Below are 19,331 nucleotides of genomic sequence, written 5' to 3'. Positions count from 1 at the left end.
TTTGACGAAATTGGATTGTGAGAAACATGCGAATACTATTTAAATCGAAAAATTCATTGGTAAAATTCCTCTCAATTCATTTCTCTTAACTTGTGCCTTAAGCAGACCTCTAATCGATATCAAAGAAATCAGCACTAGAAGCAGACACCCAAAAAAGAAAAAAAATTGGATAATTCCTGTCATGTGACAATATAATAAAGAGATTGTTTTGAATGAATCCTTAGCTTAAGTAGGGGCGGAGCCAGCCTTCTGTTCGGGAGTTCGGTCGAACCCCCTTCGACGGAAAAATATACTATTTATATATAATTAAAATTATTTTTTTATGTGGTTATAGTAGGTGTTGAACCTCCTTCGATTAAGTTTTCTTTGAATATGGAACCCCCTTAGTTGAAATCCTAAGTTTTCTTTGAATATGAAACCTCCTTCGTTGAAATCCTGACTCCGCCTCTGAGCTTAACTAGTAGTATAGATAAGAAAAAGTACGAAAATGAAAGACACGGTAAAGAAATTATGCTATTAAACAGTAATAGTGACGAATAATATATAATTGAAGCAAAAGTTAATAACAATGACAATTGATTAAAAATCAAAGAATTAAGATAGTAGGAGAGTAATAATAAGAAAAAGAAGAAAATTTTCTGCCTTCGTCCTTTGATCTTCATATCCTCCTATTGAGAGTCATGTCCTTGATATATTGTACATGTGTCTTGCACAGCACGTTAACTACTTCTCCCAACAATTTTTTCGCCTGTCTCAAACTTTCCTTCGATCCACTGAAAACTTTCACACCTCCCCACTAGGATTCTTGAGTATTTCAACTTCACATGTCCAAATTATTTCAATCTCACCTTCGATCTCTCTCTTTGTTTTTCTTTTAATAAATATCAAAAATGTTCAATTTTAATAAATATAAAATACTTTCCCATTCACTTTTATTTGTCAACTCTGAATTTTGTACGATCCTAAAAAGAATGATTAATGTGAGCATTTTATCATAATATTTGTATTAATTAATGTTTAGTATTGAGTCTTAAAGAATGATATAGATTATAAGTAGTTAAAATTAAAGATAAAATATGCAAAAATAATTATCTTTTCTTAATAGTAACACGTAAAAGTAAAAATCTATTTTTAGATAAGAAATAAGTAAAAAAGTAAACATATAAAAAATAATTATCTTTTCTTAATAGTAAAAATATGTAAAATAAAAATATATTTTTAGATAAGGAATAAGTAAAAAATAACGAAAAAATATTAAAACTATTGAAAATATAACTATTTTACCCCAACCACCAAACACGAGACTTTTTTTCTGTCATTTTCTTTACCATGATTAATGAAAATATACATAATATAATTATTTACTCTAGTCTGAAATCTCATTAAATCCAAAATTATCAATATCCATATTGGTAATAAATACACTAAATTTATCCATATCCCTACACTAAATTTCATTTGGGCACGGAGAAAACTGTGTTGTAAGAGCTATCTCTAAATGAGGTGCGTGAATCTGAATTAGTCGAACTCTAATAGATTATCAAATGATGAAAAAAAAAAAAAAAAAAACCTTAAATTCCCCCCTTTTCTCGTTCAATTACTTTACCACCCCACCCTCTGATCCAATCTCATTCTTAACAAACACAAAAAACACAACATCAATTTACTATTGTCCTTAAAAAAGAAAAAAAGGAAAAAAATTCCCCGAACTTTTTTTTTTTCCTTCCGGTGGACCAACTTTTAGCCAACCTCAAATTCCGGCGAAGGAAAAAAAATGAAAAAGGCGACGGTGGGTGCCGCCGTGGTTGGCGCTGCTGCGGTTTGTGCTGTGGCGGCATTAATAGTAAACCACCGGATGCGTAAATCTAACAAATGGGCTCGTGCTATCTCTATTCTTCGTGAATTTGAGGAAAAGTGTGGGACCCCTGATTCTAAGCTGAAGCAAGTTGCTGATGCTATGACTGTTGAGATGCACGCTGGACTTGCATCTGAAGGTGGTAGTAAGCTCAAGATGCTTATTACCTATGTCGATAATCTCCCTACTGGGTTTGTCTTCTTTCTTCTTCCCTTGCTTGCATAGATTGATTTGTGGTTGATTGATTGGTGTCACCAATTCATTGGTTGAAATCTGAATCTTTCTTTGGGTTGATGTTGATCTCAGCTAAATCGTTATTGTATTACAAAGTAACCTTTCTTCTTGATTTCGATTTTCTTTAAATGAAGAAATTGACTTTACGAGATAAATAACTATTAGGGACCATTTGAGAAATCTTGTTATTATCTCAGGAAGTCACATTTCTTCTTGATTCCAATTTTTTTCAACAAAAAAAGTGATCTTTGACATAATCACTGTTAGTCGAGTGACTATGTCAGAAAGGCACATTTCTTATTGGTTCCAAACTTTATCAACAGAGAAAGGGATTTTAAAAGATCATAATTATTAGTTGGGTGACCATTTGAGAAATCTTGTTAGTTATTATCTCAGGAAGTCACATTTCTTATTGGTTCCAATTCTTTTTCTACAAAGAAATTGACTTGCAGTGTATTAGTTGAGTGACCAGCTTAGAAATCATAGTTGTTATCTCAGAAAGTCACATTTCTTATTGATTCTGATTTTTTTCAATAAAGAAAGTGACTTTACGAGATAATAAATTTTAGTTCAGTGACCATATGAGGAACCTGAAAATTGCAGCTTAGATGCTCTTAGGTTCAGCTCTTATAGATTTTGGGACCTTATAGATTTGCCTACGAGATGGGGTCTTGGGGAAGCTGTGTTGAACCTGATTTGTCAGAGGTACTGTTCCTTAGCATTTTGGTTTAGGATGACCTTAGATTAAGCTGTAGGCATGTATTCATATCTCTAGTCAATTGGAACAAGCCGAAGAGAGCATGAATGTACTAAAAAAACAGTCTTTTTCTCAAGGTTGGTTCTGTTTATCTGAAAACTATTGGAGGGAGTATGTAGATATCGTTTCACGAAGTTGAGAAATGGAATTCAAGGATGACTATATTTTCTTGTTTTCTACTCTTTGCACGTCGTGGTTTATTGAGCTTCACAGTGACGCACTATAACGTTGAGAGATCTGTACACAGAGACAAGAGTTACTTTATTAAAAGAAGTGAACTAGATATAACTCAGTTTTACTCCAGTGTATAAGTTGCTCCTCAAATCCTTCGACATTCTTTGTACATATCCTAAGTTGAAATTGATGTGTCGAGCATTGTCATTCCAATATGCGATTGAATTAAATTTCTTTGCAGTGGTTGTGATTTGTGATTTGAAGCTATTATTTCTATCATGAATGTCAGTATTACGTGCTCTTTCTAAACTGCCAGAAGAGTGTACAGCCAAGTCGTGTTATCAATCGTATTTATTCAAGTGATTTGAAATATTCTGTATGGTGACTGGCATATGCCCATTAATGAACTGTGGATAAGCTAAATGTTTGTCCATCAATACCTTTTAATATAGGGATGAAGCCGGCGTCTTTTATGCATTGGATCTTGGTGGAACAAATTTTCGAGTATTGCGAGTTCAGTTGGGCGGAAAAGATGGTGGTATTATTCATCAAGAATTTGCGGAGGCATCAATTCCTCCAAGTTTGATGGTTGGAACTTCAGATGTAAGCAGTTGACCTGTTGAGATTCTGTAGCCTTCTATATTGTTTAACTTCGTTTCTTTGGAACTCTTAAATTTGACATGATTTCAGGCACTTTTTGATTATATTGCGGCAGAACTTGCAAAATTTGTCGCTGAGGAAGAGGAAAAGTTTCATCAACCTGATGGTAAGCAGAGAGAACTAGGTTTCACCTTCTCATTCCCAGTAATGCAGACTTCAATCAACTCTGGGACTATTATGCGGTGGACAAAGGGCTTTTCTATTGATGATGCGGTATGGATTGTCCTCACTACTTTGTGTTTCCTATTTATTGTAGCTCTATCCCACCTACTCTCTGCAGCTTGGTTGTGTTCTTTCCAATCTGATTTCAGATTATTCTCTACTAGTTCTGAAGATAACATATAGAATGAACGGTTTGGCTATCCCCGTACTGAGATAGCCTGCTGATTTATATTTCAAAATATGTTAGGCTTAGATGCTAAAATATGTTTGGCCTGAAAAGAATACTTCGATAGTAGAAATTTTAAGATTTCATCAGCATTTATGGAAGCAGTGTTGTTAAAGGTGCGGATAAGTGCTGAATGCTAGGTGCAACCTAAGTTTGGGCCTTCTCTTTGTAGATGGTTTCAATACAAGAACTATTACATTTTGTATAAGAAACTAATCACTAAATCTAGATGAGAAGTAAAACTGCATCACTCCATCTGATCAGAAACTTCAAAACGATATGGTTATTATCATTTCATGTTTCACTTGACTGCAATTTTTTCCAGTTCCATAACATTCTCTTTTGTGCGTGTAGTTATTCTTTTTAGTTTCACAGACACACGTGTGACGCTGTTTTATTTAAATATTTGTGCTTTTTCTTTGCTAAAATGGACACTTGAAATGTCCTTTCCGTAAAAGTCCAGCAGATCTAAGTTTGTACCAGTTGCTTGGACATAGGTTGGCCAAGATGTTGTTGGAGAACTCACAAAAGCTATGAAAAGGAAAGGCGTCGATATGCGGGTATCAGCTCTGGTGAGTTTATGTGGTGCCATGGAATATTAGTCCATTTAAGATTATATGAGGGAAAAAAGTATACTCATAGAAGTACATCTCAGAAAAGCATGTTAGTACTGTTAAGTTGTAAAATATTGACTTTGATTAATGTTTTAATGAAAGGTGAATGACACCGTTGGAACGTTGGCTGGTGGTAAATATACACACAAGGATGTAGCTGTTGCTGTTATCTTAGGTACAGGGACCAATGCAGCTTATGTGGAACGGGTGCAGGCAATTCCAAAGTGGCATGGTCCTGTGCCAAAATCTGGTGAAATGGTTGGAATCTTATCAGTAGCTATTGATCTGATTTTGTCTCTCTGGCTGTTGCAGAAATGGCTGCTAAATGCATCCTGTGTTTCTTTCCAGGTTATCAATATGGAATGGGGTAATTTTAGGTCATCCCATCTCCCCTTGACAGAGTATGACCATGCGTTGGATAACGAGAGCTTGAATCCTGGTGAACAGGTGCTTGTTTGTCTATTTTTATAACTTCTTGTTGTAGGCTTGCTTTATGTTGTGATTCCTTAGATGCACCTGACGGATATTTCCATTCATCCTCGCAGATATTTGAGAAGATGACATCTGGCATGTACTTGGGAGAAATTTTACGTAGAGTTCTACTCAGGGTGGCTGAAGAAGCTGGCATTTTTGGTGATGAGGTCCCTCCAAAGCTCAAGAATCCATTTGTGTTGAGGTACTTCTTTCTAACTTCAGAATTGCCGATGAATGATCTTTTGATGCAAATTTCTTTATTAAACACCTAAAAAGCATATCTAAGGCTGTGACCTAGTGGTCAATAAAGTGGGTAGAGGACAATGAGATTTCAGATGAAATCCTAGGTGAATGAAAAACATTAGGTTCTTCATTCTTCCCACCTTTCCAAGCTTTTGCTTAATGCAGGTAGGAGGTAGCAAGTATTTGGTGAAATTAGTCGAGGTGCATGCAAGCTGGCCAGGATACTGCGATTATAAAAAATGAAAACCTGAAAAACAGATCTTCATTAATTCTAGTAGTAAACTATAACATCCCCCATATTTCATAGTGTTCATTTCCTTCATGGTTAATGAGCTTAACATTGTTTATTTCGTTTCCCGAAGTTCCGTAGAGGTTGTATGTACAGAGCTCAACGCCTCATATGATCAACAAGCTTGGCAAAATCTTTTTTCACCTCTCTAGTGGGCTGTTGGCTTAAGTGTTGAACTTGTAATTCGATTTTCACTTTGTAATTAGATGAAAATCTTGCTAGTCAATATCAATTGCTCTCTGCAACATGGCTGGATAATACTGAGTAAATAGTGGAACATTTGCAGATATAAATTTCGAGGAAATATATTTATCTACAGATGTGTCTGGATGATAAATCAGTACTAAATAATGAGATGGTATTTGCATTTAGAAATCCTTCATGTAATTTAATATTCGTTTTTAATTCACTTGCATCACATATCCTTTCCAGTTTACTTGGTCCCTGAATGTGTCTGTCATGTTTGTCCGTTTATCCACAATCTAACAGCTCATGCGATGGAAATGTTGAACAATATAATATGCAGGACACCTGATATGTCTGCTATGCATCATGACACATCCTCTGATCTGAAAATAGTTGGTGACAAGCTGAAGGACATTTTAGAGGTAAATATTGTTGCCTTTCGACGATTACCTGAAAAAGAAATGTTCCAATTCGTTGTGTCTTTATACTGTAGAAAATAAAACAAATGCCTCTTTTTATTTTTCTCATTGCCTATGGGTACGGTATATGCTATCTTTCCTTGTAGAGTAACTTTCATGAGCACACATGGTGAACAGTACACTACTTTAAAAGTACTGCCAAAAGTTCTCTATGTGGCTGGACTCTTCAAACGTACTGCCACACCTGTGCTGGATTCTTCAAAATCTGTCACAGGCCTCTTAAATCTGTCAAATCTTTGAAACAAAGACTGAAGAAGTTGGAATACTGGATAAATTTTCTCGTGTGAGAAAACCGAAGTATCACTGAATCAATGGACTAAATGGAAATTTTCGCTGGCAGTTATTGCAAAGTTTATCCCCTAAGATACACGAAACTATTAATTGATATATGATAATCAAATAGAATAACCGCACAAAATTAGTGAAACTAGTTTTAAATTGAATAACAAGATGCTCTTTCATAGATACAAAATACAGATACAACCCTTGTTGTTTACTCCCTACGAGAACACAGCCTCTATACTAAAGACTCCCACAGGATACTAACCTTATCTACATAATTTAAAATTCAAATTAATGTATATCTGTGACGAACTACCAACTCTAGAAGGTCCAGGATAGCTTATTTGAAATATTATAGTATATCAAGATTTATCCTATAAGTTCATTGATATTTTTTCCGTCAATAATAACTCTATGACTTTACTTCTTGATAATTTTAATATGTGCAACCAAACATGAATTCACACAATTTTTTCTTCTGCCATTTAGATATCTAATACCTCCTTGAAGACGAGGAGATTAGTGGTTGAGTTTTGCAACATTGTTGCAACGCGTGGGGCAAGACTTGCAGCTGCAGGGGTATTGGGAATCCTGAAAAAGATGGGAAGAGATACGCCAAGGCAAGGTGGTCCAGAAAGGACTGTTATAGCCATGGATGGCGGATTGTATGAGCACTATACAGAATATAGTACGTGCTTAGAGAACTCTTTGAAAGAATTGCTCGGAGAGGAATTGGCAGCGAGCATTGTTTTTGTGCACTCGAATGATGGTTCTGGCATTGGTGCTGCTCTTCTTGCTGCCTCTCACTCAATGTACCTTGAAGAATAGTCTTTAGGAGGCGATCAAATCCAAATTCTGCTAGGGGAAACTACCTATACCTTTTACATTTTGCTCTCTAGCGTTTCTTTTGTTCCCTCCTTTGTTGTACAACCAAATGTAAGTTAATAATTTTTCCCCAGCAACTAATTTTTACCTTTTTATCTCTAGGAGGTTTTTTCCGAGCACCAACTTTTTAAACACCTTCAGCAATGTTGGTTCCTCCGTTTACTATTGAAATCAAATTCAAAGTTGCATAAATTCAGGGAAACTGCAGCAGAAATGCATTGAGAAATCTGATTCCATGTCTAATGAGAATGAGATGTGACTCAACTCCCTAAATATTTTACTACTATGTTTGGACCCTTAACCAGAGATATTAAAGAAATTGGAAAATATACATCATGGTTCTTGATGCAGGTAACAACTAGATTCTGGCTTCCAAACACGTCTTAAGCTACTAAATGCTACAACGAATAGGGAAGGTACAATAATCCTTCAAAAATTACACTGTATCGGAAACTAGAGTGTAATAATATCAGCAAACAATCGTCCTCTTCTTGTGCTTTTAAATATATGCTGAGCTCCACATTAAAGAGGAACAGATTTCACAAAAGATGATATCAGTAAATAACAATTCAACGAAATTGCATCTTTTTGAGATCACACAGTGTTGTTATAATGTCAAACTATCTGACTGGATAATCTTTAATTCACAACTAGATGTTAAGATAAATCCAGGATAAAACTTTGCAGCTACTTAAGAGCTAATTTTAAAGAGAGAACAATTTAAGTTTCAGTTTGTTACACCTTTTAAAACGGTAGCACGAATTTTTATCCAACGGATGCAAAAGAGGAAAAAACAATCATATGAAAGCAATAATTTTTTTGCCTCCCGAAAACACAAATATTAGCAGTAATATTTCATAATTTACATCAACATTTTTCGCTTCTGCTACTACTACAACAATAAAAAACATTCAATCCCAGACAAAACAAGTCACTCTCTTCTCTCAGATGTGTTGATTCTATATCTCGTTAGCTCATTCATATCATTACATCAGCCTGTCCCCGCTGCTTGGTTCCACCTGAAACACAAGCAAATCAAAGCACCAATTTTAGTTTCCAAGTTCAATTTGAAGCAAAAGAGTTGGCAGTATAAGCAAATCAAATGAGCAACAATTTGGAACTCACGAGTAAGTGTAGAGAGATCGGAGCTTTTCAACACACGTAGCCTTTTCACAGTAGACACAAACATGCTGAAAATGTCACAAGTTGAACAAAAAATTAGAACGAAATCTTGGAAGGGCTTTAATCTCCAAAATAAATATTAATGTCACGTCACTGCTGAACATATTAGTTTCACAAATAAGGTTGCCAATATTGGTGCACTATGGCAGCTCTGGCTTCACTTATTTTGCTTGACAACGATGACTAGAAAGCGTTGTGCTAGAACTTTAACTATGTCGCAGTTCCAAACGCGTTGGTTGGCTATATGAATCCTGCCTCAGGCTAACATTATACACTAAAACATAGACATAAATAATTAAATGATTAATTCTTGTCCTATGTACTTGAGAGCTTAGGTAAAGAATAAAAGATTTCAAACAGAATAATGTGCAGCTAAATGTTATTCTAATATAAAGAGAGCATTAACATATGCTATTGTCAGAATATGAAAAGAGAAAACAATTAACTTAAGTGAGAGCATCAGATGCATCGATAGAGAAATAAGATGCTTACTGCCAAGGGACATCCCCAACCAGCATCCTGTCACCTTCATTATCCTCATATACAAGAGTATATTCCCCACTTCCGTCCAATAAACCACTTATCGCTTTCTCCCCTTCTTCTTTCTTCTCATTCCCACAAGCAGATGGATCATTTTGAGCTAATTAACAAAGCAGCAAAACAAAGTTAGAACTGTCAAGTTCAAGAATCCTTCTTTAGATCAAGATTGTGAATGGTTAGGCTCGAGTAACATGTTTGAACCCCACCGCAGACAAAGACAGAGAATTTAAGCAGGGAAGGGTAAAGGATCGTGCCCATTATCGACAGAATACCTGCAAGAAGGCCTCTAAAAAGTTGATCAACAGCAGAAGAGAGCTTGTCATAGCTGTCATAAGCTTTAAGATCAACTTTCCTTCCAATAGGAATACCATCCATGTTGATCTTAACAAATAAACCTTTCTGACAAATTTCCATTGGTTTTTCGTTGGCACTCTTACTTGGGACCACATTCTGTGACGACTCAGCAGCAGGTTTCACAGAGCTGCTACTTGCAAGATTCTTCCTAAATGAACGAACTGGAGGCCAACCCACAACTGGTGCTGGAGCAGTCCTATTTTTTTTCGAAAGAAACTACACAAGTTAGTCTAGAGAACAATATACAATAGCCCCACCAACTTTAAACTATTACAGTCTATAAAAGCAGAAAGCAAACACTGCAAAAAAATTAATAAGACAGGGCATCCACAGTCCATTTGTGTGTGGACAAAAGTTCCAAGGGTCCTTTGGTTCATAGACCATCCCATGTTTGGTTGTAGGCTAAGTTGCGCGGACCCTTCACTTTCGATGCCGCACCCGTGTCGTATTTTCCAAAAATACACTACTTTTGGAGTACCGGACACTCGCCCATTGAAATTTTTAGAGTCCGAGCAACATAGGTTTGAGGTATTAGCTAAAACTCAGTACAGAATCAATATAACTACCAGATAACTTGTCCCATGTAGAACAACAACATACCCAGTGTATTCTCACATAGTGGGGTCTGGGGAGGATAGAGTATATGCATACCATACCACTACCTCACGTGAGAAGTAGAGAGGCTGTTTCTGATAGACCTCCGGCTAAAGACCGATAACAATATAACAAACACAAAACATAAATTGTCCACAGCCCCCAAGAAGATGGGATAAAACATAAATTTATCCCATATAGAAGGTGGGATAAATTGTCCTGATTTTAATCCATCCCGATTTAAACCAATCAGTCCCCAAGTTTCGTTCACAGTGTACAAAGTCAAGTTAAATTGACCTATAACAAGTAATTCTTCATAGTAGAGTGTATATCATATACTGGAGAATGACATGATAAATTGCTAGAATCCATATATTTTAACGGGGATTACACAAGATATACTGTTGTTATTGCTACAATCCATAAATTGACAACAAGTTTCCCGCAATCTGTGTATATAACTTAAATCCGTTAAAATACGCTAAAATAAGGAACAAAATTTCCTGAATTTCGGGTTAATCAAAAGTTGTGTGCACGAAATGATGCATGTTAATAACACGAAATGTACATGTAACAAAATAAAGCAACACGGCTCTATTATGATTCAACAAATTTGCACCATATCACAAAAAGAACCATTTGCTTGACTAACACAACAAAACAAAATATCACCACTGTAAATACTATCAATAAGCTCAGAATACAAGAAAAATTCTTTTTTTTTCATCAAAAGTAGTTGCAATGAATAAGAACTACATAACACCAAACAGACAATATTATTACAAAGGTGAAAAAAAAATACATTTGTTTTTGCATGGACCACAGTAGTGAATATCCTCTGTCAAAAAAATATAATAAAGCAAAAACAAGAGGCAAAAAGCTGAGTTACCTTTTCTGAGCACTGTTAGGCACTGCTTTTTTCTTCTCTGTACACTGCTGCACGTCTGTTGGTTTTGTGCAGCCTGTCTGTAATGATTCTTGTACCATCACACTTTGGTTCTGTGCTGTTGGTTGAAGCTGAAGAAATGAAGAAAATTTTTGGACTTGGTTGTTTCCATTGTTGGACTTTGAGATGTAACTAAAAGGGAAAAGTGTTTCATCCTTTTCACTAGAACTAGAAGACCAGTCACCAATTGGAGGACCCAGCCTTAACTCCAGCTTTTTTTCCTCAGAATTTTCATGGTTGTTTTCTTCTCCTCTTTGCATTAGCCATTTTCTTGAATAACCCTCCATTTTACTCGACCTTAGAAACTTTGTTTCGATAACTTTAGCTAAAAAAATACTTCCTGCGTAAAGATAGAAATCGTTATGGTTACATGATATCGAAGAACTTAGGAGAAAAAAGGTTATGAAAAGGTGAAGAAACTAGTTGTACCTTGAATCTTAACCGGAGCTTGAACTGACAGACACCCACATAATGGTGGAGAAAGAACTATGTATAAATACTGTTAACACCCACAAATGGCCAACACTTTTTCAAATCAAGAACCCCAGAGAAACCCCACAAAGCAAAGGAGGGCTAGTAGTATATATATTTTCTTTGGAAGAATAATTATTTCTTGTGAGTTTCAAGAGTAAGACCACTAAAGCATGTGAGTTTAATGGAGAAGATGAAGTAAACAGTAGAAACATAAAAGGGGTGTATGTATATGTATATGTATATGTATATAGGGGCAGTGGAGAAGAAGAGAGATTCCCTGAAACAGCAAAACGGAATTGGAGCAAAACACACGCAACCACTGAACTAAACCCCAAAAGTATTTTTGGTTACTCTCTCTTTTTTTGGTTTTATAAGCAAAGCGTGCTGTGCTGTGCTGTGCTGACCACCCTTTTTTTCACCTTTTTCCCATCTATTTCTCTCTCTCTCTCTCACACAACACACACACAATTACTTTTCTGAAGCCTATTAAGTCCCATATGACTCAACTCTACAGTAAACCTATAAGATTATAGACTTATTAGCACAGTTCCCAAGACTCCCTTAGTTGCTTTTTTGCTTATTATATTGTGTTTATTGAGTAAATAGAATTCTGTGAACGTGCAGAAAGTCAAGGTTTATCACTAAACAGCAAGTGTGAATAGTGGTTAGCTTCTAAAAATGAAAGTCTTTGAACGGCTTATAGTAGTAATGTTTAAGTAAAGTAAATTAAGATCAGAAAGTGACTTCATCCTTAATTTAGGGAGACTTAAGCTTAATTATTGTTACCAAACCCGTTTACGAAAATGATACTTATATTGCTGTCCTTTTAGGGTACAAAATAATAATAGTTAAATTTAGAGTTATAAAACATCAATAATAAAGATAATTTGATAAAATACATATTTAATTAAAGAGTTTTCGTAAATAATATATCAATTAAATAAAAATTAAGTAAAATAAGTGACAAAATGTTGGATTTAATTGCATCCATACATAATACACTCCATAAAATAAGTCCAGTATGCTATATATATGATCATGCACTTTTATTCAAGTACCTATGTTCATCATCATATAAAAAAAAACGTGAAAAAAACATTTCATTTTTAGTGAAAAAAGAATAGCGAAAAATTTCAGTCAAAAGGCAATGGGTTTTGAGAACATAGGAGAGGAATTTCAATTAGGAGAAATTTCAATGTGAAACGTAAAGATTTGAGAGAAGTCCTTCTTCTTCTCTTACTACTTTGATAGAGGAGACTGCTCACACTGAACACCAACCCAATCTCGATAAGAATCAGTACGCTACACTCGAGCAACCCACAAAGGTGTGGCACTTCTCCACCCTTTGCTAGCAGCTTTCTTCTCTTATGTATGATATGATATTTCTATCAAGCGAAAAAAAGAAGGTTCGAGCCGAAAAGAGCTCTTCATCATGTTGTTGAATTTCGAAAGAAAAAGCTGAAAGTAATAATGATGATAATAAAGAGTCATTATATCTTTACTAGCAAAATATTAAAATGTCCCTAAAATTATATTAGGTTTAAAATCAGCACACTAACAAAATACTTGGGTAATACCAACATGGGTTATTGTGGTGCAATGGATGGAACTGTTTCACCGTTAATCAAAGGTCAAGGGTTCCATCCTAGGCATAGAGAAAATTCTGCTGGGAGCGCTGCCATTTTAATAGGCCTTGCAACGCGCGATCTGAATTAGTTGGACTCCAATGCGAACTGTGAACTCCGAATGAGAAATCAAAAATAAAAAATAATTAGGTAATTAAATTCATCACAAATTATACATAATCAGCCTAGCGCAACACTCCTCATTATTATCCGTATTATAATAATCTTATGTTTGTTAAAGTATAAAATTTGCCTCGTTTGTAGTACTAGAGAGAGACTTGAAGATGAATAGAGATAGAGACAGAAACAGAAGAGGATCTGTATTTTTGCAGTGTAATAAAAACATGCAGATCCCATGATTTTTGTCTCCTTCCTTATTTTGATTCTTTTTTTTACTGTGCACACGTTACCTAGCTTATAAAGCCTTTTAATTTTTGAACTTTTACAAAGGCCACTCAATGTAATAACGTAACTTCCATATTCACCCATTAATTAGTAGATTAATTTCACTTCCTTGACTAATTACCGTATTTTGTGTCATGGAACAGCAATTTTTTTTTTTTTCCCTCAAAACTGTTGTTAGTCCAATTAGTAGGTACTAAAGTCCTATACCTTTTTACTATCTTTAATTAATTTTGGTTTCAGTTTAAGTTTGACATTAGTAGTAATTAAACAACGAGAGAATAAAGCTCCACGTCCAACATTTGAATTTAGACTAATTTAGGTACCTCACGTGTGGCAAGAAACCTACCTGCTTTTGGTCTAAATATTTGAAAATGATATATGTATGTATCTATGTCTCTATGTCATTAAGTAATTTAAAATTAATTTTATAGCTTGGCCTTGGTCAAGCAAGGAATTTGTAGTTGTAGCAATTGTTGGTGACATTTTGGTCGTGTTTTTCTTCACGAGCCTATATTTAATATATATGTCTCGTCATATCACCCCTAAAGTCGATGGATTGGTAAGTATACCAAATTGACGTGACTAATATTATAGAAAGATAAAATTATTAGGATCACCAAAAATAAAACAAGATAAAATCTTAATTACTACTCCCTCCGTTTTGAAATAAGTGAATTATTGGGATATTTATTGGTGTTTCAAAATTAGTGAATCATTGAATTTTTTTTTTCAAATTTACCCTTATGATTTGACAAACAATTAACTTTTAAAAAGGTATTACAAGGTCAACTTTTGCTTTTTTGGGATAAAAATAAAAAAATTATGTTAAATTTATGTCTTTAATATTTTTTTCTTAATTTGTGTGTCAAAATTCAACAATTTATTTATTATGAAGCATAAAGAGTAATAGGGAAGAACAGAGTTGAATATGGAGTATTAATTAATATTCATGCATGGCACGAAACGTTTTCTTTTGAAACTTGGAGCGAGGAAGATTATGAACGATCACTAGAAAAATGCAAATGCACTAATTAATTTAAACCACTTATTAAGGTAAAAGATTAGATTTGGTAAGTGGATCAGACGGAGCACTCCTATTAAGAGTTGACCTGTAGAAATTTAGTATTCCTTCCTTTCATTTTATCCGTCCTAAATTTTTTAATTTTATATCGCATTTTACTTTTTTTTTTTTACTTATCAAGATAAAATAATTTTTTTCTATTATACCTTAGTGTAATTAATTACTCCTTATTATTAGTATTCTTGAAAAATATTGCAAAGAAGAGTATCATTAAAAATACATTATTAAAAATATAAATGATGTTTTGGTATTAGTCATCCATCAATATTAAAACTAACAACAAGACATAATTAAGAGGAAAAAAATGATAAAATTACATTATCAATCATTGTTTTCTTAATAATTATGTTATTCCAATTTGAAATGAGTAAAATGAGACGGAGGAAGTGGTAGTGAACTTTGTCCCAAATTAATATGCTCTTATCACCAATTAATCAAGTGGGTTAAATTTATTTATTTTTTTGAGTAGAAATATATTGCAAAAATTGCAACATGGGGATTTGTAAGAAAAGGGGGTATTATCTACCTATCTGTCTGTCGTCTGTCCACTGCTGATCAACTGTGTGTGACTGTGTTTGGACACTGAGCAACGCCATCTCAACCTTTCTCGTACTCCCACATTGCCACATGTTCATCTCTTTTTTTTTTTCTTCCATTTAATTGAACCTCGTTTATTTATTTATTTACTACTATTATATTAGTATTGTACTAGTTAATATATGGTCTGTGGCATAACAATTTCGAGTCACCTCTGTTTTGTTGGTTGCTTCCAACCAAGAAACATTGCTCATGAGCTTTTAATGCCTCTGTGTGTATTAATTCCCAAGTCGGCGCTATATAAACTAACCTCCTCCATTTTTCCTACTAGACTACATAGGCACTACCTATATTAATCAACCACTCCCTGTTGAGTGTTTTCTCAGTCTTCACATATTAAAGAAACAATAATTACTCTATTTATTTTTATATTTATACTCCTTCCGTTGTGTCGTCATTTTTTCTTTGGATCCGTTTCAAATAAAAAATGTCATTTTTTTTTATTTGATAACTAGATGATGATATTATTTTTATTTTATCCTTAAGTCCCACTTATTAAGAAAAGACAGGTGCGAATCTACGTTGTATTTTGGAGTGCTCCGACACCCACTAAACTCAACGCGAAATAGGTATAATTACATAGAAAATATATGAAAATAAGTATAAAACATATAAAAGCACTCACTATAAGAAAAGTTAATTAGGTGCATTGACATTTAGGTTGATCTTAATGTCTTTCATTGGAAGAAGGTCTTGGGTTCAAACATCGTTATGGTTATATTTTTATTTTTATTTTCAATTTTGAAATTCTTTAAGCACCAATATCCTTAAATCTTAGGTCCACCACAAAGAAAAGACAACTAAAAAATAAACATTAAAATAACTTTAAGATAGACAATTTTGTAAACTTTAAAAAGTCATCATTTATTTCTTAAAGTTCGTGATCGTTCAAATGGCGACACATAAAATGAGACGGAGGTACAATTACTTATTCTCTAATTTGAATATTTAGGCCTCGTTTGGTCATGAAAATTATAATTTTTCAGAGTTAAAGTTGAACTTGTATTTGGCCCTGATCATGAATATAAATTGAAGTTGTTTTTGAAAATTTGTTTGAGAAGTAGAAGTGAAAAAAGTGAAAACAAATTTTACTTATTTTCACTTTTTCAAATACAGTTTGAAATTTTATTTGAAATTCTTAAGGTTAAACACATGTTGTTTCACTTTTTACTAAAGTAAAATAATTTTTCAAAAAAGGTTAAAAAAAATTATTAATGCAAACCTGCACTTGATTGTGATTGTATCACAACTCACCTCCGAAAGAGGTTAAATAATTTTAAAATCTACTTTTGAAGTAGTAAATCTGAAATTTATTCATGTAATAGTAAATTTGAAATTTACTAAAGAAAAAGTACATGTCATGATAAACTTGGAGTTTACTAGAATAAAATTTCATAAATTGATATGAACGATTGTGACATCTCGAAGATGCGCATGTATTGAAGAATTAGAAAATTCTTCATGAATTATAATGTTGCTTGTTCTCATGATAAGTTGGTTAGACCAACTAATTTTGGGATTAGATCCCTCAAAATCTGAAAAGAATAAAAGGTGAATAAGGGTTCGTTCACCTATTATGTGATATGTTGAAAAGATTCATCAATAAAATGATCACATGTACATTTATGGTCAACCTACGTTTGACATTTATAAAGTTACTTGTACAATATAAATTGAGCATAATTTTCAGATTTAGCAATCAAGAAAGTTATCTTGATGATGATAGTTTGACATTGAATGCCTTTGATAAATAGCTAAACCATTGCTAATGAGAACAAAACTTCATGTATTGATCTAAAATACGATATATTGCAATAACATTTGTATGCATTAGACCAATAAATTATGATTATTTCTTCCCTATCAACTAGTTCAAGGTCGGGAACCAATTATTCCATCTAATAATTTTAATGTGCGGTATACGATTAATGAATATACCATAATTCACAAAGATGAATTCCTCAAAAAAGTAGAGGATGTATGTTAGTTTTCCTAACATAAGGGGGAGATTATAAGCGCTATAAAATATGTTAGGAATTATCACCATATCCGCATCCCAAAGATAATTCAAGTTAAATGCTGAAAGCATCTCATATTAAGCATAAGTGCTCTTATTTTGTGTTCCTTAAGAACAAAGTCTATGCATGCGTGAAGCGTGGTAGACTGATCGGTTCCAAATAAAATAGTCTTTGAAAAACAAGGAGCAAATAATCATAATAAGAAGGCAATGAGCTCTTGAAGAGCCTACGACATACCACTTCATGAAACTTTATGAGAGGTTTATGTACCTGAAAATAATGAAGTGATGAGATCTCAAATTGTTATGTCGCATTATAAACCGATACAAATGATATATCATCAATATCTTTGACACAATATTGGCGTAATATTGTGAAAGATTATGAGGATCTGAATTCTACATTTATTTAAGCATGTTGACATAGAAACATTTATCAAGTGACATGAAAGGATGCATTTTGGTAAGCGTAAAACTTATTTGATTTGCAGTCCGGACATTTGAAGATGTCACTCATGAAATGTTGAATATTGTCACCTGACAAAACTTATGTGAAAACTTTTAAGTATTCAAACTACTTGAAGCATATAAAAGTTTCTGGGAAACTTATTTATAATCTGTATATTGTATACGTTTATTATTTGAACATCATTGGAACTCTTAGAGAGTTTTCAAAGCAATAGATTATTTGCTGAAATTCGAAATATATCGAATTGGATTGGTTATGAAGTACCATATCTTAGTGCAATTGATGCACTCATGTACCTTGCAAAAACTATAAGACCCAATATAGCCTTTCGCTTAATTTGTTAGCAAGGTATATTTCTACTCCTACTAGGAGACATCGAAATGGGGTAAGATACATGAGTTTATTTTATTCTAAAGATTGCAGTCCTGATCTTACTGGTCATGCTGATGTTGGGTACTCATCTAACCTGCATAAATCTCGGTCTCAAACATACAATGTGTTCACATGTGGAGATGTGTTCACATGTGGGGATACTGCCATATCCTGGAGAATACAAAACAGTCTATCGTAGCCACTTCATCGAATCATGTTGAGATAATAGCTATTCATGAAGCAAGCCGAGAATGTGTATGGTTGAGGTCCATGATAAATCTCATTCGAAAAAAATGTGGTGTAAATATAACAATCTACCCACAATTTTATACAGAGATAATTCAGCATACATAACACATCTTAAGGGAGGATTCAATAGAGATAGAACGAAGCACATTTTGGCAAAGCTTTTCTACATACATGAGCTACAAAAGAATGATGATATTAAGGTGCAACAGATTCGTTCAACTGACAATGTGACTGATTTATTAACCAAATCTTCTCCAATTGCAACTTTCAAGAAGATGCTGCATAAGATCGAGATGCAAAGGTCAAGGATGTTCTCATTAGGGGGAGTTAATACGCGTTGTACTTTTTTTTCCTTACGAGGTTTTGTCCCACTGGGTTTTTCTTGTAAGGTTTTTAATGAGACAGCCGAAATGCATATTATTAGAGATGTGTACTCTTTTTCCTTCACTAGATTTTTTTTACTACTGGATTTTTTCTAGTAAGGTTTTAACGAGGCACATTATCTACCAATTAGACATTCAAGGGGGTGTTATAAATGTATTTACATTATAGTGAATGTCTATCAAGATCTATTTTGATATCTATTAGGATTTGAAGCATCCGTCTTTTACTCAGACTAAGAGTAAATTTCTCCTATAAATAGAGGGGTTTTGTTCATTGTATTTACAAATCTTATGATCTCTCATTCCTCAAGAGAAGAAATAAGTATTACTCTCTCTCTATTTTTCTTCTTTATTCTTTCTTGTTTTATAATAATTTATCTAATATTATAAAATTAGAATTATTTAGATATTAAAAAGTTGTACAAATAATACTATAAATAACAATTTCTATTCCATCAATATAATAAAAAAACAAATACTAAATCAGGGATTACAATTATCAAAAGAAATACTAGTCTTAGTT

At 33.7% G+C, this 19,331-nt stretch overlaps 2 protein-coding genes across 2 annotated transcripts; one reads left to right on the top strand and one right to left on the bottom strand.

Annotated features, from left to right (window-relative positions):
- Positions 1-1,801: 1,801 nt before the first annotated feature.
- On the top strand, positions 1,802-7,712 carry LOC107861787 (hexokinase-1; the record flags this gene model as incomplete). The annotated part of the gene is given in 9 exon segments (XM_016707155.2): positions 1,802-2,046; positions 3,473-3,623; positions 3,711-3,893; positions 4,566-4,640; positions 4,785-4,940; positions 5,031-5,129; positions 5,228-5,358; positions 6,215-6,296; positions 7,125-7,712. Coding segments are annotated over 9 exon segments (1,407 nt in total). The 3' UTR covers positions 7,464-7,712.
- A 610-nt stretch (positions 7,713-8,322) lies between these two features.
- LOC107861786 (auxin-responsive protein IAA26) lies at positions 8,323-12,067 on the bottom strand. The gene is made up of 6 exons (XM_016707154.2): positions 11,566-12,067; positions 11,080-11,476; positions 9,515-9,792; positions 9,195-9,342; positions 8,646-8,710; positions 8,323-8,539 (listed from the first exon to the last, which is right to left on the bottom strand). The coding sequence occupies exons 2-6, from the start codon at positions 11,421-11,423 to the stop codon at positions 8,499-8,501; spliced, it is 876 nt and encodes a 291-aa protein (XP_016562640.2). The 5' UTR covers positions 11,424-11,476; positions 11,566-12,067; the 3' UTR covers positions 8,323-8,498.
- Between the last annotated feature and the right edge of the window lie 7,264 nt (positions 12,068-19,331).

This window comes from Capsicum annuum, chromosome 3 (assembly GCF_002878395.1).
Source record: "Capsicum annuum cultivar UCD-10X-F1 chromosome 3, UCD10Xv1.1, whole genome shotgun sequence".
Classification (NCBI taxonomy): domain Eukaryota; kingdom Viridiplantae; phylum Streptophyta; class Magnoliopsida; order Solanales; family Solanaceae; genus Capsicum; species Capsicum annuum.
The sequence above is the reverse complement of the archived record's forward strand: the minus strand, read 5'-3'. Positions and strand labels throughout refer to the sequence as shown.